Here is a 25,178-nt window from a genome sequence, read left to right on the forward strand (position 1 = left end):
AAGGTACAAATTAATTTTATCCTTTGTCTTGGAATATCCACTGCCACCACCAAACTCTAACTGGGTTTACTGGGAAACATAGTTTGGACACGTCTTTCCCCCCCAAAATCCTCCCAACCCTTGCACCCCACTTCCTGGGAAAGGTTTGGTAAAAATCCTCACCGATTTGCATAGGTGACCACAGACCCAAACCCTTGGATCTGAGAACAATGAAAAAGCATTCAGTTTTCTTACAAGAAGACTTTTAATAGAAATAGAAGTAAAGGAATCACCCCTGTAAAATCAGGATGGTAGATACCTTACAGGGTAATTAGATTCAAAACATAGAGAACCCCTCTAGGCAAAACCTTAAGTTACAAAAAAGACACACAGACAGGAATAGTTATTCTATTCAGCACAATTCTTTTCTCAGCCATTTAAAGAAATCATAATCTAACACATACCTAGCTAGATTACTTACTAAAAGTTCTAAGACTCCATTCCCGGTCTATCCCCGACAAAAAAAGCATACCGACAGACACAGACCCTTTGTTTCTCTCCCTCCTCCCAGCTTTTGAAAGTATCTTGTCTCCTCATTGGTCATTGTGGTCAGGTGCCAGCGAGGTTACCTTTAGCGTCTTAACCCTTTACAGGCGAGAGGATTTTTCCTCTGGCCAGGAGGGATTTCAAAGGGGTTTACCCTTCCCTTTATATTTATGACATGAGGGGTAGGGGAAGAAACATACAACAAATAATGACTGAGCTATTGGAACAGGATCTGGATCCAAAGATGGTTCCCGGGTCACCCCCCTGCAGTGAGAAACTAAAAAGGTGTGTGGGGGGGTGTTACCAGACCCCTCCATTTCATAATCCCAGAGCCATGTTGGTGCAATGGCTCCCACTCAGTCCTCCAGCTATATCTTTATGTTCAAACCAGGTTTTATCTTTTTCACAGCATCCAGCTCTGCCTCCATCTCTGGAGTTGGATGGCCAAAGTCCACCCTGTGGGGAAAATAAGGAAAGAAAAGGATGTTAGTTCTCTCTGCAGACGTGATACCTGAGCTCACAGTCCCTTTCACTGTGCTGCCGACCACTGGGTTCTTTCCCATCTGCTGTCTGAGCTCACAGGATCCGTGTCACTGTCACGGCCCTGCCTGCTGAGCTCACTGCCAGCAGGTGCCTTTCCCTTGGGTGGGGGGGGAGGAGAAGCGCTGGTACAGTCTGTAGCCTGGTCTGACCACCACACCCCACTCACCCTGGGAGCTCTGGGCAGGGACAGCAATGTCCTTTCTGCACATAAAGGGCTGGATTGCGCAGCCCTTGCTCAGGGCAGGGAGCACTGACTGACACGGACAGTCCCATGGATCGCTGTGGGGCTACTCAGCGCACACAGGGAGCAGGGGCTGCAAAATCCAGCTCAGAGACTCTCTCCATGGAAGCAGCCTGATCTCTGCTCTCAGTGCTGCGGGGGCTCCTCACGCCCCCTCCCCACAGGGGGTGAGTTTTTATCTGCTGTTGTGGTGCTGCAGCCTTGGCCTGACACTGCTGAAACTCCACCCAGCTACAGGAAGACAGTAATATGTCACTCTTGTATTTACTGTTACAGCCAGTTCAGGAGAATGGGGTTTGTCTGTCTGCAGCCAGTTTGGGAGAGCAGGAGCCAGTGCTCCAGTTCAGAGCATGGTGCTTGTGATGCTGATAAACCAAGGGCCAGCTCTGGCCAAGGCCATAGGCGTCAGCTAAGAACTGACAAACTCATAGCTGGAAGCCAGACCAGCTGATTTGTGCTGTAGTATAGTTCAAAATAGATGTTAAATGTGTTTTGTGTTTAAATTTAAAGAAAAACCGGTGCATGGATTGTTTTAACTTGTCTGTACCCTGTTATACTGTAATAGCAAACATTTGCATTGTATATACCGAAGTAACTCATCAAACAAAAAAGAAGTCTTGTGTAATGCAAATGAAGAACTCTAGCAGAAAGGTGTTAAATCCTGCGCATTCAAAACAAATGGTCATTGTGTGTGAGTTCAAAGTCTCTAAGAGCATTCTTCTTTTCCCAGGGCCGCTGATAGGGATTGCGGGGGCATAAGGGGCAGTGGCGGCGGCTGGAGACCCGGGCCCTTTAAATCGCTGCTGGAGCTCAGGGCGGTGCAGGCCGGGTAGTGCTGTAGGGCTGGCTTTTGCACGAGGCCCAACCCCTTCCAGCCCCCAAACCTTTCCCAGGGGCCTGGCAATTCTGTTGGCAGCCCTGTTCCCACCACGAAGAAAGAACCCACGTCCAGTCAGCTTGGTTTCTGTGAGAACTTATAAATACAGACCCACGGAAAAATTCTTCATTTCTTGATGGTTTGGATTCTAGCAGGACAGAATCTTTTATTTGTTCTTATTTTTATTCTCATTTTCGTTACCACTAGTAAGTGGTTTACACTCATATGTGCCTCGTTCCTGCTCTGTACATCTTCTAAAGTTCTTCTCCATTTGTGCTGAATTGAAATGTGATCAATTTGGTTCCCTGTTCTGTGATCTGATCACCTCCATCTGTGCTACTTTTTGAAATGATAGACTGTAACTCACTTGTACATACATTTTATCTGCTTTAACCTCTCAGTACCTTCCATTTCTTTTTCTTGGGGTAGGTCTACACAGCAATGTAAGCCTAGGGTTAGTGGGACTTGAGCCAGTGGACCTGTGTCAGGGAACCCTCGGCTTGAGCATCTACTCTGCATTTTAACCCTAAATTAAGAATTTTCTGACCCGTGCTCAAACCTAAGGCTCTGTCGTCCACATTGCAGTGCACAGACCCCAGTCAAAGTAACCTTATCCCTGAGTACCGAGTGCATTTCCACCTCCACTGCCCCAGTTTTGACACTCTAGCCCTACAAATGTGTTTCACTGTTGGAAAACGCTGTTGTCCACCTATTTCCTAACAGTGATGGTGCTATTGATGGGATTCAGGTGCCCGTAAGGAGCACACGAGTACAGAAACTGCATAATTAGCTCCTTTGGTGGCTGTCTCAATGGAACGACTGCCAGCTAATCTGAGAGTTGGGCTCTGCACCTCTAGGCTGAATCACAATGGCAGGAAAATGCCCATGTGCTCCTGTTTTAAGGATAATTAGGACGTCAGTCTCCAGGATTGTCAGACTAGTCAAATGAAACTTTGTAATTCTTAATTTTCAAAATGAGCTGTTTAATGAAGCTGGTTTTGTCTGTTTGTTTTGACATAACATTTCAAAACAAAAATAAGGTTTTCAGAGAAAAAACCACCCACCCACCCCAGGCTGGCTGCTGCTGCGGAGTGGTGCACTGTATCCCCAGGGCTTGGGGTGCAGCGTGCTCCAGCTTCCCCCAGGGATACCTTATCCTTGCCCCCCCTCCCCCCGCACCTTGTGAAGCAGGGATAAGGGATCCCCGGGAGGCTGTGAGGAAGTTTTGGTGCTGACCTCCACTCACCACCCTCACAGTGCACACTGACTGGGCACCTCTGCATATGCAGCCCCAGGGAACTCTGAGATACATCTGGAGGACTTTTGAGACCGAGTCAAGCCAGGGCCATATGCACACAGGAAACCAATAGGACTCAGACCCTAGGTCCCCGCTTAACACAGGCTTGGACCCTCCAGCCTTGCAGTATCCTGTGACCCTAGGTTCAAGCCCTAGGTTAACACAACTGGTGTGTGGCCACAAGGGGGACTAGGGGGCACAAGCCTGGGCTTACATTGCTGTATAGACATATCCTTAGTAATAAATCTCTAAATAGCTTACTATAGGATTGGCTGCCAGCTTCCTTGGTGTGAGATCTAGGATACAAATCAACCTTGGTGAGTGATGTCTCTCTTGGGAGGTGTCCACGCTCCTAATTCCCCACATACAACTTGACAATCCCGGTCTAAGGAAAGGGTAGTGCTCGTCAGGGTCGGATTAATTTTTTATGGGCCCGGCGCCAAACATATTTGTGGGCACCCCTGGGGAATGAAGGGGCCAGGGGCAAGAGCACAGTGGGCAGGGTGGATTTGATTTAAATCATGATTTAAATCACTAGTCAGGAAGACTCGATTTAATCATGGTTTTCTACATAAAAGTGCATTCTTGTTGGTTGTTATAACCTTAATACATATAGGTTTCATTTTTAGAAGGTACACACTATACATTTTTAAACAGTGATTTATTTTGAAAACTTTTCAGATGAGTTTTACAGCTATATCAGAAAATGAATGATTGTTTGGTTATTTCGTTTACCAAAGATAATTGAAGCAGATATTTATGAAGTCATTGGGAGGTGAACTATCTCCAATTCAACAGATTAATCATTAATATTTGGAGGATTTTCTTGCCATGCTGAATTAGGAGGAGAACATCACCAGACAGACATTTAAATTGTTTTATTTAACTAAAACAACAACATTAAGTATTCTGGATTTTTTTCTTCAACAGCAAACATAATATTTTAACAAAAAAGCATATGTCCCTCGCTTCTCACATTTATCTCCAGACTTCTTCTCCTTGGCCAGATCTATTCCACCCCCAACAATCTTCTATTCATTGAACTTTTGGAAACTTTTCACTTTTAAAGAGAGGTAAGGGGTTGACTCTGTGTACACAAATTTGCAGAGGAATAATAAAGTTAAGGTCTGTTATTTCTTGCCTCTATATATTATTTATTTATTTAAAATATACTATAGAATCAGAATTTATAATCTCTATTCCATGATGAGATATAATGTATCTTAATTAAAACTATCTTTAGATAGATTTTTTTCCTCAAAAATCCGATTTAAATAAAAAAATCCGATTTTTTTTTTTACAAAGCCATTGATTTTTATCCAACCTGACAGCTGGGCATGGTGGGGGGGAAGGATTGGTCCCCAGCTGGAGCGAGGCAGGGGCCAGGGCAAGATGAGCACAGTGGGGTATGGGGGGAGGATTAGTCCCTGCTGACTGGAGCAAGGCAGGTGCCGGGGGCAAAAACACAGTGGGGCGGGAGCTAGGGTTGGTCCCTGGAGCAAGGGAGGGGCTGGGGGTAAACTGTAAGCACAGCAGGGCTGGGGAGGGGGTAAACAGGATCCTCCCCACCAGCCCTGCCCACATAGAGCAGGTACCTACCTTCTCCCTGGTTCTAGCCCATTCTCTTCATCTCTCTCTGCACTGAGCTGAGGGTGGGGGTGCACTGAGCACAGGGCTGGGGATGCAGGGTCTGGGAGGGAGTTAGGGTGCAGGAGCAGGCTGGGGGTTGGGGTGCAGGGTCTGGCCAGGAGCTAGAATGAGGGAGGGGGTTCAGGATTGGGGCAGGAGGTTGGGGTGTGGAGTAGGGGCAGCTCCCATTTGGTGCGAGGGGTGCAGGTGGGTATGCGGGGGGGAGGGTGCAGGAGCTCCCATTTGGTGCTCAGGGTGGGGGTGGGGATGTGTGTGTGGAGATGCAGGAGTCAGGGCATAGGGTGTGGGGGGGCTGGGTATGTGTGGGGGTGCAGGAGTCAGGGCTGGGGTCGTGGGGGGTGCAGGAGTCAGGGCAGAGGGCTGGGGGGGGTGTGAGGGGGGTGCAGGAGTCAGGGCAGGGTGTGTGAGAGAGGGGTGCAGGAGTCAGGGCAGAGGGCTGGGTGTGTGGGCTGGGGTCATGGGGGTGCTCCCAGCCCCCTGCCTCGAGTGGCTCATGGCAGGGGGCTGGAGGGGATATGCCCTGATTCCACCCCTCTTCCCCAAGGCCCCACCCTCACCTCTTCTCCGCCTCCTCCCCCTCCCTCGTGCCGGCAAACAGATGATCAGCGGCAGGGAGAGGGAGTGAGAGGGGGAGGGGTGGGAACCCAGCATGCTGGGGGAAGAGGCGGGGGTGGGGGGAGCTTGGTTGCCGGCGGAGCCTGCCCTGCTGCAGCAGGACAGAGCCCCAGGAGCCAGCAGCACCAAGCTTCTGCCCCCACCGGAGAGAGCGGGGCGGGCGGAGAAGAGCGGCCAGGCCAGGGCCCCTTTGGAGAGTGGGCTCGGTGCCATGGTAAATCCGGTACTGGTGCTAGTGTGACCCACCTTGCCCAGAGTGGCTCTGTCCCCCTCTAGTGGCTGGACCACATGAAAAAGTTGTTGCTGAAATCACTCAAGTTTGCAATACTGACAGTTCCCCACCCCGACCTGAAAACATGACGAAAGGCGAAAACTTGAAAATTTTCCCTTATTAAAAATGGCCGCCATCTCCTATTACTGCCATTGAGTCTGAAGCCAGCAATATGGCTGCCGTTTCCCTACCGTCCATCTGTATGTGGAAGTGAGGCTGCCCTTGATAAAGTTGGCTGCCACCTTCTGTTGTTTACAATGAGATGGAGGCCCAGGCAAAATGGCTGCCATTCTGGTTCGGGGGGCTAAACAGGGCACAGGGACTGTGAAGAGCTCCAGAGACAGGGCTAAAAGCGGATGGGGCAAGTGAGGGGGAGCAGAGCACTTGGGGGAGAAGTAGGCAGATTTAGGGGGTGCAGGAAAATGGGCTGCAGGGCAATGTGGGGGGCAGGAAGGAGGGGATTGCAGGAGTTTGAAGGAGGAGGTGGGGTATGCAAGTGGTGGAGTGCTGTCTAGTCTCTGGCTGAGACATGGTGGTTGGGGACTCAGGGAAGTTCTGCTTCTTGGAAAACGGTAAACCAATCCCATTGTACATTTACTGTAACTTTGTCGCTTATACCCTTATTTGAATAAGTTTCAAATTCTTTGATAAGTATATCTGTCACTCATCAACCCTAAAAAGTAGTATAAGTTCTATGTGCAAGTGTGAGGTCAGTGTTTCTCAAACTATTTACAATTCAGCCTTTCTTTTATCAAAGGAAATAAACATGGATGGCAGACAATCAAGACTGTGACAGGAAAGGAAAAGAAGTTCCTCTATATTATGGGTGAAGACAGACTAAATCCAGTCTGAGCAACCAGGGAGAGGCACGAATTTTTGTGTACACTGAAGATTGGTTTTTCAACCTGATGTTATTTCACTCACGTTGGTGTAGTAGGAAGAGAGCTTGAGACATCAGCCCTTGTATCAGAGGCCTGAGGCCTGGGCTAAAGTAGTCGTCAAAGCTTTGCTAATATAAAGCAAAATAGGGCTGTGACCTGGAGGCAGGCCCTGTTGACAGAATTTGGCAAGAACAGGGCTGATATTGCAGAAATACACATTCCTAAGAATTGCTAGGCAGTGAACACACACACACAAGCACATTCCAGAAGGGTGGTACCAAAACACCTCGATACCAACACATTCCCCAAAGATAACAGGAACACACTGACCCATTTTAAAGATAAGGTCAGGATGACAGCACGATGAATAGAGATGTTTTGATCAAACCAACATGTACAAAGTGGCACCTAGCCACATCAGAGGGGCAATACGTAACTTGTTTGTATCGGTGTATAAAATGGAGTCTCAGAGGGCGTGTCTTTGGCCCACCAAGGGCAGAATGGAAGGTCCCGCCATTCACTGAGCTGTGTGCATTATCCCGGGCACACATGTGTTAGTGTAACTGTAGACACTGATCTGGGGAGTTAGGACCATGCTTCGTTGGTAATAAACCTGGCCGGGTGCCTCCGCTATTGAAACGGGTCTTGGTCTCTCATTGGGCGGTTCCATTGAGGTCTGCTGTGCAACAATCTGCACAGAGCTGGGACAGCACACAGAACACACACGCAGCCAAACATGTGACTACATTAGGCAAACGAGTAGAAGGGAGTTAAAAAGTTAAGACACTAAAAAAACCACAATTTGATATTTTTAAAAAATTTTCAAGGGTCTAACTCATGATTTTTGATCTCTTGATGTTGGCAATGCTGGGTTGTTTTTATTGTCTTAAAGTAATTGAGTTTGTAACATCAAAATATGCTGCATCTGGGATTTGCTAAAAAAACACTGGACTCTGTCCTCAATTCCACCAAGTTCACACTCAGCACTGATGAGGAGACTGAAGAAACTGGTGAGAAGCCACCTCTGCACTGCCCTGATCCTGGGCCGGGTGGGGGGACAAAACGGCCTCTGGTCTAACATAGAGGAACCTCAGGGCCCTAAGATATACAGGATGCTGTGCCAGCCTAGGATAAGTGGAGCACCATGCACTCTGCCCCGGATATACACCTCCATACTCCTCCACACCTTCTACCTGGAGGAAGAGTGATGCAGGGAGTGGGTGGTACAGAGTGGGCTGTACCTGCTTTCTACCACCTGAGAATTACCCTGAGTCAGGGGGATCCTTGGCTGCCCCTTTAAAGCAGCTGCCCAGCTGCTTTCCCTGCTCAGCAGGGACTCAGGCCTGAGCCCACTACATTGTTCAATTGTCTAACTAGTAAAATACAAGCAGTGAACACATCGGTGGGTCTCTATTCTTCACCTGGGGAGCAGAGTGGGGCTGGTCCATGGCTGGGTTCCATGCACTGTAAGACATTGTGATCCTGGTACACTGAGTTTAACTTACAACATCACAGTGATACCAGGCACACGCTAAAGGGACCCAGCTGTTACTTACCCCAGTCTCTGCAGTTTGCAGTTTGGATGTTTCAGCCCCTCACACAGCTGCCGCATTCCTGAATACTCCAGTTTGTTCCGCCTTAGATCTAGGTATGTCAGGGTCTGGCTGGTGCAGAGAACAGAGGAGAGATCCCCACAACATGCAGCACTGAGACCACAATCGCACAGCCTGCAGGAGACAGATGTATACAGAGTAAAATGACTTGTGTATGCCCCATTCTCTGCATCTCCCCTCACTGAGACCCATGTGTATCTCCAAACGGATTCTTAATTCAGAGACAGCGGCTAGGAATAATGTTATCTACTTATTTTGATTGAAATAATCATAAAAAGACACCTACTGAAAGTTACAGGTCCTTAACATATAATTAATTATATAAAACTCCCCTGTGTTAAGAGAATATTAAGGCTGCAAGATCAAGCACCCAAAAGTTAGGAACTGCCAAGCTTTAGGCTGCCTAGGCAACCTTAATTTAGCTCCTTTCTGTGTGTGCATTTTGATACAATCTGGGCAGGGAATTCTGGTCCCTGCTGGTGGTCGGGGTGGGGAGAAGTGGTGAGGAGCTCTCCCTCCTCCCCCATACTGTTCCTGCTGTCCATCCGCCTTCCTGCCTACCTCCACCTGCTCTGAAGATGCTGTGGAATCGTTGCCTTTTTTCTTTGCAAGGGCATGCGGGTGCATGTGCTCCCCCTCAGACTTTCCTCTTCTTTCTCCCTTCAATTTGCATTAGTGGATTGGTGGGCCTCCTTCTCTTCCCTCTGCCTGCCCAGCAGTCCCTTCCGCCCCACCTCCAATAGTGCCCCCTTGCAGTTTGCTGACCCCATCTCAGGGGGTCCCTCTTGTGATCCACTTTCCCCCATGGTGTGTTGCCTGTTTCCTCTGCCCTTCCCAACCAGACCCCTCGCTACTTGCTGCCTTTTGCCCCACCCAGCCCCACGTGTCCTGTGCACCCATGTGTGCCTGTGTAGGTGTTTCTCCCCATTTTGTTTAATTCCTACTCAACTGCACCCCAAACATACCCACTTATATGCACCCCTTCACTACCAGTGTGGCTGGAGAAGCAGGCCCCACTCCATACTGTTTACAACAAGCTCCCTTGGCTTTTCATTTATCAGATTGATCCCACCGTTGACGTTTGCTCCCTCCTCACCACACAGCAGTGTAGTGCAAAGGCTGGGGAGCAGTGTAGTGGGGAGAAGTTGTTAGACTCTGCACAGGCTCCAAAATGCAGCACAGACATACCCTCAGACTCAAATTCCAAGCTATGTGTCTTTCTGACGTTCAAATGTGCCCCTCCCAGCCCATCTGCTTAGCACAGCTGGGTTCCCCGCTCCCAGAGGGGCTTTCTGGGTGTGTGAGAAATGATCTTCCTCCCTTCCCTGTATCAGCCCCACCTGCCATGGCAAGAGGTGGGTTTACAGGGCTTGTAGCATGAAGGGATTCACAGTGAGTCCTAGAGAGTGCTCCTTTTAGTGTGTTTCAGAGCTGCAACACAGGGGTCTCCACCCCAGGTAAATGCAGGCTCCTGTCCAGGCTAGAGCTGGGCACAGAATGGGTTGTTCAGTTTGCTGGCAACTTCAAACAATTACAATAATGTTTCATTTAGAGTTGAATGGAAAATGAAACTTTTCAAAATTTTTGATGAGTTGAAAAGTCAGAAAAAAAAGTTCAAGTTGAAACGTTTCATGTTCACCCATCTCAATTTTTTCATTTTGATTTCAGGCACTTTTACCAATAGCAAGGGAAGACTAGATTAACCATATGGCTGGAGGAAATGCTGGTGGTGCCCTCTGGGTAATTGTTAGTCCAGTGTGATCTGTGAGTCCTAGATACAGCTCCCCACAGCCCCCAATGAAGAATGGATTTAAATTTGGGACTACAGGATATTCTGGTGTGGGGCTTTCTCAGTCTCTCCTATTGAAGTTCCACTTTTTATAAGTAATTAAATAGCTAGTGGATCAGGGACTTGAACTGAGGTCTCCAACCTGCTAGCTGAGTGCCCCAACTCATCCATGGGCAATAGAGTCATTCTCACTGTCTTTCCCTGGCCCAATGACTATTCACTGTCATTAATTAATAGTCATTCTTACCACTAAGAATAACACAATACACTCACACCGTATTCCTCATAGTCACACTGTAATGCAATCCCTAACTCTGTCCTCCTACTTTCCCATGGGGTAAATAGCGCAGCATGCAGTTCACCTGCACATGGATGTCTGGCAGACACACATTCCTGAGATCACAGTAAAAAAATTGCCTTATAGTGTGATTGTGAAGCACATGGTGTGTGTTGTGTTACTGTGCATGTTCTCAGGTGAGACCAAACTTTTCTGATTCCTTCTCCCCCAAAGATGAGGGACTATTCCCTTTGTCCTCTGATTCCTCTCAAGGGTCTTTTCTCTTTCACTGGGTCTGGTGATTACGGCTTAGATGTTTACTCCCTCATCTTCATATTAAACAGGAAGTTTGGGCTTGCACGGGGCAAGCTGCAGTGGTGCTCAGCGCGAGAAGATTTCCCTGGAAAAGGAATAAGCAATTTAAGGGTTGAAGCACTTTCCTGGTACGGATCCCCTGCTATCTCTTGTTGTTTCCTGGCAGGCTGCTACTAAAAGGATCAGGTACCAGGCATGCCATGAAGGATTCTGTTTTCTAGTCAGTTTGCAGTTAGAGAAGGTGAACCGCCAGCAGTTTGACTTCTTATAACAGTAGGTGGATTTTCATCCTTACACCAGGAAAGACTCCTTCTGCAGTCTACTACTGTATGTGGAAAGTCTTCTGATGCTGGGGAGTTAAACGCTATTAGAATCCCAAATCAAGCCTTTCCAAAAACTCTCACAGATTTTTGTATGGTGGCTTCCATCAAAGGTTTTAGCCTCAGCATCTTTTGAGTACAAGTAGCCCCTTGGGAGTTTGAAGGGTTTCTCCTAGTAAAGATAGTTTGGAATCTCACCTTCACATTGCCAGATTTCAGAAGGCCATGGCTAACCTTTCTCCTGTGGTTGGAAGCTCCTATCAGTAGCTGGACATTTAACTTGGTTCTGCCACATATTAATGGAATAGCTCTTTGTATCAGTGGCAACCTCATCCCTATACTTCCATTCAAGATATGTTGCTTTTTTAAGTAGTGGCAGTCCTGTAATACCATGGACAAATCATACTGAATTAAAATAAACCTTACTGAATTACATGTAATACCTTTGGGGTCCATTGTATTAAAGTGTAATTGTTTGTGTTACTGTGAAGATTGCATATAACTTTGCTAGGGGGACAGGGTATGCTAATGTAATTCCTCCAGTCAGAAGCATTTCGAAGCCACTGTCTGCAAAAGTTTGCATATACTAATTCAAACTGGAATCTCCAGGGACCCACAAACAAAGAAAAGACTTTGGCATAAATAACTTGTGTTTAAACTGATTCAGGGCCTTCTTCCTGATCCAGCAAATGGATAGGACCTCTGGTCCACTGAGGGTCCCAATCCCTAGGGAGGGGTAGAAGGACTTGGCCTAGTGAGACCCCAAAAAACAGAGTTCTCATTCTGAGCAAAGGATACAAGAAAACTCCTGGGTGGGGTTTTGAAGGACTGCTACTGCCAGAACCCATGTCGGAGGGGGTGATCTCTGTTACACTTATTAGCATGAATGTTGGTTCTTTTATTATTTGTAATATGTTTTCTCTATAGTGCTTTGACCTTCGGAATAAAATATGTTTGCTTAGAAAGAACTGCATGGTAACTTATAACTGGGGCTATTATGCTGTGTATTGTCTCTGAGGAGAGGAGTGAATCAGACCTGCTTAGGCAGATTGTTGTTTGCTGGGAATAACACAGTGATGGCAGGGAACTGTGCAGCCTGAAAATATCCCACTCAGAAAGGAGAGAGACATGGGCCTCCTCCCAGGAGAGGCAGTGGCCAGGGGAGTTGGAAGCCTAAGAGGGGGTGCCCTTGATGGATCACTGAGGGGAAATAATGGTGCAATTCCCTGAATTGTGACAATTCCAATCAACTTCTCCAGAAGTTAACTGTGTTATCTAATAAATCCCCTTTTCTTCAGCTTTTACCAGACAAAGTACTGGTAAAATAGTACTAGTACCAGAACTATTCCAGAATTCCTGCCTAACAGAGTTCTCCTTGTCATTTCCATCAAAACACTGCTCTCCTGAACCTACCCTTCTTAAGAGTTCAGATGTCTACAGGGCCATCAAATTCTCCCCATGCAGGACAAAATCTGATGCCTTGTTCCTCTCCTCTGTTGGAAATAACAAAGGTCTCAAAAAACTTATAAGGCAATCAACTCCAGATGGGTCAGATTTGCAAATCTGGAAGCCTATAGGAAGGCTCAAAAGACACTGCTATCAAACCTCAGAGCATGTTCAATAAGATCAGTCTCTAAATCTCAGCAGATAGATGAGGTCTATAGAGTGACCGCCTGACAATCTCTGCATCTTATGACCAGACACTACAAGTAGATCCATAGTCACTAGATGCTGCCTTTGGTCTCCAGGACTTTCAGACTGCTATTCTTCCTTGATTTGTCTTCTCATTTCATTCTGCTTTCCCTCCCCCACCCCCACCCCCTTTTTTTTTTGATAGACTGCCTGATACTTCCCATCCCTCAGTCTCCAAACTAGTGGATTCTGGAGAAGACATATTTGAAGTACATTGTAAATATTTGTTACTTAAAATTAGAGTAATTCAATTTTCTTACTCAGGTCTTCAGATTTTACAGAGTTTAACCTTAATTATAAAATATGCAAGTCTGTGTTGTGTGGGACATAAAGGGGAGGAAGAGAAGTTGGGTGTCTTCAAGTTAAACCCTAAAATCCTATGTCCTTAAAATGTGAATCATGGACAAAAATCAGGGCAGCATTTGAGAAGGAAGTCCAGGCTCTATCTACAATCTGGGGTGACCAAATCTTTTTAATCCAACTACAGGCAGAGATTGGGTTTAGTCACAGAAACCCCTTCTAAAACTACTGGGCCCTAAATCCAGAGAGTGCCTCTTGACTACATCAGGGCTCCAGAGGTGGGAATTGCTTTTAGGAGCACACCAATGCAAGCATGCATTTGAGTCAGGGCTCTCTCCTAGGTGGGCAGATACATTGTCCAGGTTGCCCTGGTTTAAAGCAAGCAGGAAACATCATCTGTTTGATGCACTTTGCCTAAGTACTGCACTGAGATATCAGTAAGAGTAGAATCTAAAAGCTCATCTTGTAGGCAGCCTTAGCTATTCCCCAAGCCTCAGATGAACCTTTCTTGGGAGAGGTGCAGAGAATTCTTGGTAGATAACTGTTACTCACAGCTTCATTGTCATTCCAGTAGGACTTATGCCAGCATTGTTAAAGAAGTAGAAAAATGGACATATTCGTATAATTAAGATTACGCTGCTGGTACGGACTTCCACAGGGTAGTCTAGATGAGCATATTACCAGTTCAGATGTGGATTCACTTCTTGACATCTATAATCAAAACTACCCTACTCCAGTGCACATAGAGCAAAATCAATTGACTGTGGACAGAGTAGATCTTAAATGACATTCTCAAATTTTCCTGCGGTTGTTAGCCTGGAGGACACAATACAAAAATTCATTCTCACAGCTTTGTTGTTCCCATGTTTTTTCCAGTTCATGCAACAGACTGTCATCAAGGCATACCCTGAAAACACAGACCACCCTTTATCAAACAGGATGACTAAGCCCTTAGTCTGTTGTGGAAAGTCTGAGGCATGCCTTGTGGTAACTTACACAACAGGGCTCATCAGCAGGGGCCTCCTCTCAGATAAATTCCAGGGGTGGGGGGTGAAGTTGTGACAGCATATAGAACATTATATGGAGTTACATTACATCTTAGAAAGGCAGGGAGTGGAAGACATAATGGAGCATACAAACCTATGGAAAGTCCAGTGGGAAGCGGGGACAACTGCCCCCTAGAAAATGATGCCCCTGCTGGTAAGTATGAGAAGATATCAATGTGTTTTTACAGCTTTATGGAGAGGTACCCATTTGGGGAGAAGAGAGAAGCCAGGATCAGAGATTTGGGCAGCTGTGCACACTGGGGTATCCTGATGTGTAAACAGCATTTGGGCAATCGCCCATACCATGGGTGTCTCCTTCCATGGGGAAGGAGAACAATAAACTAGGAAGACCTGTTTTGTTTACTTCCCCACCCTGGACGGAATACAGTGCAATGAGTTGACACCTATTCCCTGGCTAGAGACTGGGCCCATTTGCACAGTACATACGAGTCACAAATGCTTTTATAAGAATAACCCAAGATGGGAACCTTTCAGCTGCGGCAGAAGAAGCAGATGGTTCCTACATGTCCTGTTATTCCGCAAGCCAGTTCTGTGGATGAACTCACTGTGCTGGCCCCATTATTCCAGGACAAGATCCCAAAACCTGGACCCCATAAAAATGCCAAAAAAATGCCATAGAGATTGGCTGTTACAGACACGGCCCTCAGGGGATCCTTTGCCTTCTGTAATTTATTCTGTAACTGAGATAACTCAGAGCTTGTTGACTTTCCTGTATGGTGTAAGAGGACAAAAAAGTGCTACATTGTCTAAACAAAGTAAAAGAAGCAGTGAGAGGCAGAAAGGCATTCTTTAAAAAGTGGAATTTAAATCCTATTGAGGAAAACAGAAAGGAGCATAAATTCTAGCAAGTGAAGTGTAAAAATATAATTAGGAAGGACAAAAAAGAATTTGAAGAACAGTTAGCTAAAGACTCAAAAAGTAACAGCAATTTTTTTTAAAGTAAATCAGAAGCAGGAAGCCCACTAAACAACCAGTGTGTCCATTGTGCGATCGAGGTGCTAAAGGAGCACTCCAGGAGTAGAACGCCATTGCGGAGAAACTAAATGAATTCCTTGCATCAGTCTTCATGGCTGAGGATGTGAGGGAGATTCCCAAACCTGAGCCATTCTTGTTAGGTGAAAGATCTGAGGAACTGTCCCAGACTGAGGTGTCATCAGAGGAGGTTTTGGAACAAATTGATAAATTAAAAGTAATAAATCACCAGGACCAGATGGCATTCACCCAAGAGTTCTGAAGGAACTCAGATGTGAAATTGCACAACTACTAACTGTGGTATGTAACCTATCACTTAAATCAGCTTTTGTACAAGATGACTGATGGATAGCTAATGTGATCCCAATTTTTTAAAAAGGCTCCAGAGGTGATCCTGGCAACTACAGGCTGGTAAACCTAACTTCAGTACCTGGCAAATAGGTAGAAACTATGGCAAATAACACAATTACTTTACTTAAGCAAAGGAAACTGTCATGGGATTAGAGGGAAGGTGCTTTCAGGGATCAGTAACTGGTTAAAAGATAGGAAACAAAAGGATAGGAATAAATGGTCAGTTTTCAGAATGGAGAGAGGTAAATAGTGGTGTCCTCAGGGGTTTATACTGGGACCAAAACTGTTCAACATAGAGATAAATGATCTGGAAAAAGGGGTAAACAGTGAGGAGACAAAATGTGCAGATGATACAAAACTACTCAAGATAGTTAAGTCCAAAGCAGACTGCGAAGAGTTACAAAGGGATCTCACAAATCTGGGTGACTGGGCAACTAAATGGCAGATGAAATTCAGTATTGATAAATACAAAGTAATGCACATTGGAAAACATAATCCCAAGTATACATATACAATGATGGAGTCTAAATTAGCTGTTTCCACTCAAGAAAGCGATTTTAGCGTCTCTTTAGGGTAGTCTCTGAAAATATCCACTCATTGTGCAGCAGCAGTCAAAAAAGCTAACAGAATGTTGGGAATCATTAAGAAAGGGATTGATAATAAGACAGGAAATATCATATTGCCTGTATAGAAATCCATGGTATATCCATCCTCTATATAAATACTGCATGCAAATGTGGTCGCCTCCATCTCTAAAGAGATATATTGGAATTGGAAAAGGTATAGAAAAGGGTAACAAAAATGATTAGTGGAACAACTTCCATATGAGGAGAGATTAACAAGACTGGGACTTTTCAGCTTGGAAATGAGATGACTAAGGGGAGATATGATAAAGGTCTATAAAATGACTGGTGTGGAGAAAGTAGATAATGAAGTGTTATTTACTCCTTCTCATAACACAAGAACTAGGGGTCACCAAATGAAATGAATAAGCAGCAGGTTTAAAATAAACAAAAGGAAGTATTTCTCCATACAATGCACAATAAACCTGTGGGACTCTTTGCCAGATGATGTTGTGAAGGCCAAGACTATAACAGAGTTCAAAAAAGAACTAGATGAATTCATGGAGAATAGGTCCATCAATGGCTATTAGCCAGATTAGCCAGGGTTGGTGTCCCTAGCCTCTGTTTGCCAGAAGCTGGGAATGGGCAACGGGATGGATCATTTGATAATTTCCCTGTTCTGTTCATTTTCTCTGGGGCACCTGGCATTGGCCACTATCTGAAGTCAGGACACTGGGCTAGCTGGACCTTTGGTCTGACCCAGTATGGCCATTCTTATTTTCTTAAGGGGAAGGAGCTGGGATAATAGATATCAGGAGCCCAGTGAAGGGAGTTGCACTGTTCCCAAATGTTCCGACAGCTCAGGAATGTGGCGTTATCTCAGCTTCTCCAAATTCAGCTTATCTTTTATTGCTTGGCTGGACCTAGAATGATGATAATTCCCAGCTCACCAAGCTAAACATCTTTGGGTTACAAACACCACACTATATTTCTGTCACATCGGTAAGAAGTTCTGTCTTCTAGTCCCTGAATGGGCAAAGCTGCCCATCTGTCAATACCCCATCCTGGTCCCTGATCTCTATGTGAGTTTTCTCTTCTCTCACACTACACCGCTATTTCTCCATCCCTCTTTCCTTCCTCTCATTCTCTTCCCCCCTCACCCAGTCATGCTATGGGACACTGACCTTTCTGAAAGTACATCACATTTCCCACTCCCACCCCCCACACACATCTTGGTGGGTCTGCCAAGACATATATAAAATTAACCTTTGGACAGTCCATCACCCTTCTCCTCACAAGCAGCAACTTGCCTGGCTGGTGATTTGCAGGCTTCATAATTGATTTGCAGGCCTCATACGTGATTTGCAGGCCTTTTTGTGGCTGTTGTCAATCAAGGGTTGGTGGGTGATGGTGGGGAGTGAGCTGTCACTTCCACTTTCTCCAGAGACCCCCTTCTCTGCAGCACATTAAAGCCACAACATGGGGGGAGGGGTGGAAAGGGGCACTGCACCAGGCTTACATGCCACCCCTATTAGATGACCTAGTACCTCCCCCTGCTAGTGCAGGATTGCTCTCTACAACATGTTTTCCTGTGAATTGTCTAGTGGAGAATTAAGATGTCCCAAGTGATGGAGCTTCCATCAGTTCTATGTGGAGACTATTTTTATGGGATAGTAGATCTCACAGCAGACCTGTCAGAGCAACACAGCAGTGAAGCGGTGTATCTTTCCTCCCCATCTCCCATGCCACCAACAGTGATTTACTCATCCTCCACCCTGCTACAAACATGGCAGGCTGGGAACATATGGTGAGTCCTTCCTGCAAGTGCTGGAGGGACACTTGATTTTCAGATTCTCCTTGTAACTGCAGGGAGCAGACACCAGATATGCACCCTGTTGAGCACTTTACATAAAGGACACCTGTGAATGCAAAAAGGAGGCCAAACGTTACTTACCGCAGTCTCTCTAATCTGCAGTTTGGCTGTTTCAATCCCTCACACAGCAGCTGCACGCCGGCATCTCCCAGAGAATCATTACCACGCAGGTCCAGCTCTGCCAGGCTCTGGCTGGCTCTGAGAACAGCAGCGAGATCCCCGCAGCCAGCGGCTGTGACATTGCACTCCTCCAAGCTGCAGGAGAGAGAAAGGCAGAGAAGGGGGATCACGGTGTGAACGGGCTCATCACAGCTGGTCTGACAGGCCCGCTCCGGGACCAATCCGCATCCAGAGTGAGCCAGAAGTCCTGCTACAGACACTGACCCAAGCCCCACTCCTTATCCACTGAGAAACCAGCAGTGGGTGGAACTGTCTGTCTAAACTCCACCCCTTGCCTTTTACCCATCACTCATGAACAGTGGGAATGGTCTAGACGCCTCAAACCTCTGCCATTGACGAATAAGGAATAAGGTTTGGGATGAGACTTCCTTGCTGAGTACTGCCCCCTCACCCTCTTCACTGACCAACCAGAATTCAGAAGAGTAAAAAAGTCCTGCCGCTGAGCTCTTGACCAGCCAGGCTGGACTTGGCACTGATCAGCCCGGGAATGGTGCGACCCAATCAGAGCAGGCCCCACCCCAGGCAGCTGGGCTAGGCTCAGAGCAGGAGGAACTGGGAGATCCTGACCCTCCACGCCCCCGGCACTAGCTCTGCTGCTGCCCTGCAGTAAACTCATGTCTCCTGTCTCTGCCCCCACCCCATCAGCTCTGACCCTCAGGCCTGGGGAGGGGAGGCAGCTGGCAGGCCCAGCACTGGCTGCATCACACCCACATTCCACTGAGACCAGGGACAAAAGTGGGGGAGAAACAAAGAGCGGAAGATCCCCATGGCAGGAGGGTCCCCAAGGATTAAGGAGGAAAGAGTCCCTCAAAGGAGGGCAACTGTGTGACCCTGTTATACAGTTGCCAGGTGTCCAATTTTCAACTGGAAAGTCCAGTCGAAAGGGGACCTGTACCGTGTCCGTCAAATGGACTCACCAGACACAAAAAGTCTGGTTACTGCAGGTGGTGGGGAGGAGGTGCGGGGAGGTGATGGGTTGTCAACCCATGCCAGACCCTGCTCATTCAGGGCCTCTTCATACATACATCTTGTAGGTAGTCAGGCTCCACATCATGAGCTGAAGCTCCCATCCCAGCCCTGGAAGCACAGGGAGCCAAGCTTGCAGAGGGAGATGGGGTGGTGGAGAGGATTGAGTGTCGAGGAAGGGGAAGTTGTAAGAGCAGCTAGCAATGGGGGGAGTCAGGGAGAGGAGTGAGTGGAGGGCCTCAAGGGAAGAGGCGGAGTATGGGGAGGTTCTAGCACTCTTGTTATAATGTCTGGTTTTCAGAAATTAGAAAATTGGCAACCCTACTCTGTTGGCAGGGCTTATTCCAGAGTCTCTGGTGGGGTGATAAAAGCAGAAGTTCTGCTGGTTTCTGTAACCCCCTTGCAGAGCCTGGGCTCCTGATGGAGCTGCCAGCCAGCTGAGTGGGTAACAATGGCAGCAGACCACCTATGACCATGTGCACCTCAAAGACCACCTGCAATCATGAGAATCTTTGCCCTCCTTCAAGGACTCATAGCAAGCCCCCTGCACTCCCAAGCATGAGTCCTCTCCACCTCCAAAAGCTGCTAAATCTTGCACACATGTTGAGACATCCCTCCCACCAGAATTGTCACCTCCATGGCCTCCTTCATCACCTCAGTTGCCTTAAAAATATTTTTACTCTGCCAAATAGAGGGGAACCCCAACATTTGGGAGAGAAAAAAGCCCCTGAATTCATACAAGGGAAAGAAATCCACACTTCTTGGGGAGTGCCCAGGTTCTGTTAGGGTTTGTAGAGCCCCCAAGATATTTTGGAGGCAGGAAGAGAAGAGCCTGCAATGGGGGTTAGGGGAGAGATTCTAAGATTGGGTTGAATGGGGGAGAAAAGCCCCAAAGGTGTATGTGGGAATCTGAGGGGATAAACCTTACTTTGGGGAGGAGTGAAGTGAAGAGGGCATTCAAGCTGAAGCAGAAGAGAAGGACCCCATCAAATTTAAAGGTTAAAAGAGAGAGAGGGGACACCTGAGAAGGTGAGGCAAAAGAGATCCTAAAGTTGTGGGAGGACTTTTGAGGGGAATGGACCTCACTTGGAATTAGAAGGAGACCCCTTCTGCCACTCAGCGGTAATAAAGGGAGTAAGGAAAGAACACCCCTCCAATAGAGACACCTTGAGATATTCGATTAAAAGAGATAAGGCTAAGGCAGATTTGGGAAATACCCACCATGGTGCAAAGAAAGAGAGACCTCCAAAGAAGAGCACCTAAGTGGAGAAAGACTGTAAAGAAAACAGGGGACACCCCTGGAGGACAGAGGAGAATTAATAAGGATACAGAGAGCAAGACAGAAAGAATTAATGAAGTGTGGAGGGAGTCGGGAGCAGCAGGAGGAAGATGGAGTGAGGGAGGAATGGTAGGAAAAAGAAAACAGCTAAATTTGAGGGCAAACATGGACACTCAAAAGACTGAAGGAAAAAAAGAGACAGAAAGAGAAGAAAATATCTGAGCAAAGAGAGAAACAACAGAACAAATACAAAATAAATTTTAAAAAAGGGAGATAGAGGCATGTCAATTTTTTAAAAAATATTTTATATAAGTTTGATGCTAAAACGTTGCACTAAGATACACACTCACTGTATGTTGCCAAATGTTAAAAAATGACAAGTCAGGCTGCAAAGAGTCTTAAACTGAGCATAGTCATGTTACTGTCTTAAAATTCGTGAGATTTTTTTTAAGGAATACACTGAATTCCTTTAATTTGGCTTCTGGTTTTTCAGACTTTAGGGTTCATGTTCAGGCTGTCTCTGCAACCATTAGAATAGAAACTTAGCTTTTTTTTAAAAAAAAATGGAGAGTCTTCCTTAGTCATATGACTCTGGGAGCTAGGACTTCCAGAAAAACAAGAAATATCAAGAGATTTGTGATAAAACCTCAAGATGGCAACATTGTCATATATCACAACATGATTCTCTGGTGTAACAGGGATCTCAGGGGCCTGCCTGAGAATGGTAGAGGGCATGGGAGTCCATTGTTCCTGAGGTCAGAAGCAGGAATAACCTGATTTTTCTTTCTAACAAAATGTGTGTAAAATAAAGGGTTTTCAGTCCTGATTTAACTGTAAATCTGAATACAAACTTAATCCTGGCGCTGCTCATGGCCCTCCATACATTCTCCCATCAACTCAAATTGAGGCTGGGTTTTAGAATGTAGTTGTGTGTGCATCTGTTGGCAAATAATCATGTCGACTGGGTTTTGATGTACTTCTATATTAACAATATGTAATCTGAGACACTAGAAAGTTATTCTAGTGCAGAACTCCAGATGAACACCATGAATGCTCTTATTATTCTAATTGCATAGAATTTTGCCTTTGAAATGTCTGAAGACTTTCAAATATACTGGAAATGGCACATGATATTTCAAAAATGTTTGGGAGGTGCCACCCTTCACCCCTCACCTCCAGGCAACCCTACCTGGATTTTGTTTTGCCTCTTCATAGCTTTCACATGATTGTTTGGGTCTGGTCTGGTCAGTAGTCAGAGCTTTTTAATTTTCCTGACACACTTAAACAAATTACACAATGTGTAAAATTCATCAGTAGTACTGGCACTAATTTTTAAACGGTGATTATTAAGTAGTTCTACTTTAAAAACCACAACCATATAAAAGAGAGGCTGTGTCCAATCCAAAAAGCACTTTTCTAAGACCAAACCCCCTCCCCCCACACACAAAAAAAACCCCCACAAGACAATGATCACAGTTCTCTGAAAGAGAAAGGAGGCTCTTGTTGTTAAAGTCCTGGCTCTACCATTCTATCTTTTGGGATCTCAATTTTCCATGTGAAAAATTGGAATAATTATACTTTCTTCCCCCATCCTTTGTCTTTTTGGTCCCATATAACAGGGTGATGCTATAGTTAAGGTTTAGACCAGGTTATTTTATTTCGCTATTTTACTGGATAGTTCCAGGGAATAGTCAGTTGCCCTTTGACCGCAGGTCAGTTTGAACCCCTACTTGTGGAGACAATTGGAAAAGGCAGGATAGCAGATTGCCAAAATGTGTGTCTGGGGAGATTGTTATTTTGGGGAAATGTAATCAAAGGATTATTGTTAAAAAATTAGTTACATGAATGCTTGCTGGCAGAGAGGAGCATTTTAGGGGTGCATGAGTGGGGGGAAGAAGCATGAGAGGGATTTGGGGCTGCATTGAGGGGAGGGGGATAAAAGTGGATGGGTGGTAGGGGAGGTGAGGGGGAAGGATATATAAGGTAAGTAGCAAGGTGCTTGGGGAGAATGGGGGGAATGGTGCCTGTCAGACCCACATTTTCCCCTTCTGTGTGTGCCAGGATCTGGGGTGTCTGACCTCTATCCCTACCTCTCTCATGTGAGCCAGCTTTTGGAAGGGTTGCATTTCTAAGGGTGACTGAGTCCCGCTCCCTTCGTGTATGCCAGGATCAGGGGAAGTCCTGCCCCTCTGGGTGGGCAGCGTAGAACAAGCATGCTCAGAGCAAGCACCAAGAACACATGGCTGAGACTGAGGTGAGAAGCCGGGCACAAGTACACTTGACCAGGCCGGACTAACCTTTTGTGGGTCCAACACCAAACATATTTGTGGGCCCCCATGGAGGCAATGGGCATGGGCTGTGGGGGTCGGTCTCTGGAGTGAGGGGCTGGCTGGGGGCAATGGGGCACAGCGCAGTGGGGGCAGTTCTGCTCCACACAGCCCAGCGTAAGGGCACTGTTTACAAACCAGCAGCCGCCAGATGCACACTGGCCTGCCTGGCCCTGCGCTGCCAGCATACCCCTCCCCTCAGGGGTGAGCCCGTGCCTCACCACACGCCCCCCCCCACCCAGAGACCCTACACACAGACCTGCTATGGCTAGCACCCCCATGCTAAGAGACCCCCCCCAGACTGCTCCCACCACAACTGCACTGCACCCTGCACACCACGGCCCCCCACCCTCAGCACCCTCACACTCCGACTGGCTGGAGCCAGCCCCTTGGGGGCAGGACCATCAGCCAGGCCGGAGCAGGACTAGGGCTTGTGCAGGCTGGGCTACCTCAGGACCCACTTGCCTGGTGGGGCCCGGCTGAGCCCTCCATGCTGCCCTCCCCCCATACACAAACGGGCTGAGACCGGCCCAGACTTTGCACCGCTCCCAGGCGGCTCGGCCCCGGGGAGGCGGGCAGGGCCCCACAGGTGGCAGGCAGCAGAGCTCGGAGCCAGAACTGCACTGTGGAGCGGGGAGACCCCTGGGATGTGACCCCCAAGAGCTCACCCTGCCCAGCCGCATCCATCCGCCCTCCGGCCAGCCCACATAGCTGAGCCTGCTGTTGGGCAGTGAGCCCCCTACAGGTGAGTGGGACCTGCTGGGTGGGAGCTGCTCACACAGCAATGCCTGGGCGCTGGACTGCCCTGGGCAAGGGGCCAGACCCGGCCATGTGGATGAGTTAGACAGGTCTGTAATGGGCCCCTTCCCAGTGTGAGAATGGCAGACATTGTAAACCCGGTACTGTGCTTGTCCCATATCATAAATTGTCTCGCACTGGTGGGGCAGGAAGGGACACCCACTGACACGAATGGACCAGTTCACACATCTTAGAGCCTTTGTTTCAGGCTGTGTCCATCTCCATGGGGAGAACATCTCATTGAGATTAATGGGGTGCTTAACACTTCTCTGAGTCCGTAAGACTGAAGTTTGACACTCACCCTGGGCAGAGATCTCAAGAATTTACTTTCAACATTTTGGAAAAGTCCGCCTCTGTTGAGGGTTTTTTTGGTTTGTGGTTATTATTTTGGAGAAATGTCATCTAAGCACAGCAGAATATTCAGAAGGCACTGATACTATTGTTGAAAAGAAAACAAATTACATGTGACTGCTCGCTGCGGGGGGGGAGGGAAGGCTGATTAAGGGTGCAAGAGCAGGTAGTAATACAGGAAGGGGAGTTTGGGTCTGCAGCAAAGGATGGGGGTATTATGGGGAGGGGGACATATGGGAACAGGAGTGGGGAAGAGGCTTTGGTGGGCTCGGGTAAGAGGGGATAGGGATTGCAGGAGTGGGAGAGGAGAAGATGGGAGGGGTTGGAGAATGTGAGTGGCAGCAGAAGAAGTTGGGGGTTTAGGAGTGAGGGGGCCTGTCAGCCCTGAAATCTCACCTTTTGTGTGTGTGCAGGGGAGCCCTACCCCTTTGCAGCGGCCTGAGCACCTCTCCTTGCCCATTGGATATTCTGGGACCTGGGGGTGGGGGGGGGCTGCTCCTCTGGGGGATCTGAGCTCTTCTCCCTGCACCTTTGGTGTCTGACTTAGTAGAAAGAACAGGAGTATTTGTGGCACCTTAGAGACTAACAAATTTATTTGAGCCTAAGCTTTCGTGGGCTAAAACCCACTTCATTGGATGCATGCAGTGGAAAATACAGTATAAATCTGTATAAATACAGTAAATCTGAAACCTGACTTAATAGAATGACTGCAGTTTGTGAAGGCTTTATACTGAACTACCATCTAATCTGAGAATTGGGCTCTGCACCTCCAGGGTGAGGCACAGTGGCATGAAAATGCCTGTGTGCTCCTGTTCTGAGAATAATTAGGACATCAGTCTCCAGGCCTGGCAAACTATTAAGTGAAATTTTGCAATTCTTAATGTTTAAAGTGCGCTGTTCAAATGAAGGTGTTTTTGTCTGGTTGGTTTTTTATTTATTTTTGTCTGTTTTGAAGTTTGACATAAAATGTAGGTTTCAGGGGAAAAACACACCCCTATCGGAGCCTGGCTGCTGCTGGCGATGGAGCAGTGAAGTGTATCCCCAGGACTTGGGGTGCAGTGTGCTCCACCATCCCACCGCAGCCCAGGAGGCAGGGATAAGGGGTCCCCGGGGGTCTGTGGGGAAGTTTAGAGGCTGGGTCCCACTCACCACCCTCACAGTGCACGCTGCCTGGGCAACTCTGCACACACAGCCCAGGAAGGGCAGGAGGAGCCCATGAAAAAGGGACAGAGAGAAGACAATGAA

At 47.2% G+C, this 25,178-nt stretch overlaps 1 protein-coding gene across 1 annotated transcript in view; it reads right to left on the bottom strand.

The window, feature by feature from the left end:
- Nucleotides 1–401: 401 nt before the first annotated feature.
- The window catches only part of LOC311522778 (NACHT, LRR and PYD domains-containing protein 12-like), a gene marked incomplete at its 5' end in the record, with an annotated part of 144,927 nt that continues 120,150 nt past the window's right edge, over nucleotides 402–25,178 (bottom strand). The window contains 3 exons of the mRNA XM_084632244.1: nucleotides 402–981; nucleotides 8,457–8,627; nucleotides 18,114–18,287. Coding sequence (XP_084488370.1) covers nucleotides 894–981; nucleotides 8,457–8,627; nucleotides 18,114–18,287 — 433 coding nt within the window. The 3' untranslated portion in view covers nucleotides 402–893. The remainder of the gene's footprint in view (nucleotides 982–8,456; nucleotides 8,628–18,113; nucleotides 18,288–25,178) is intronic.

Source organism: Lepidochelys olivacea (assembly GCF_965140295.1).
Source record: "Lepidochelys olivacea isolate rLepOli2 genome assembly, chromosome: 6".
In the NCBI taxonomy this organism is placed as follows: domain Eukaryota; kingdom Metazoa; phylum Chordata; order Testudines; family Cheloniidae; genus Lepidochelys; species Lepidochelys olivacea.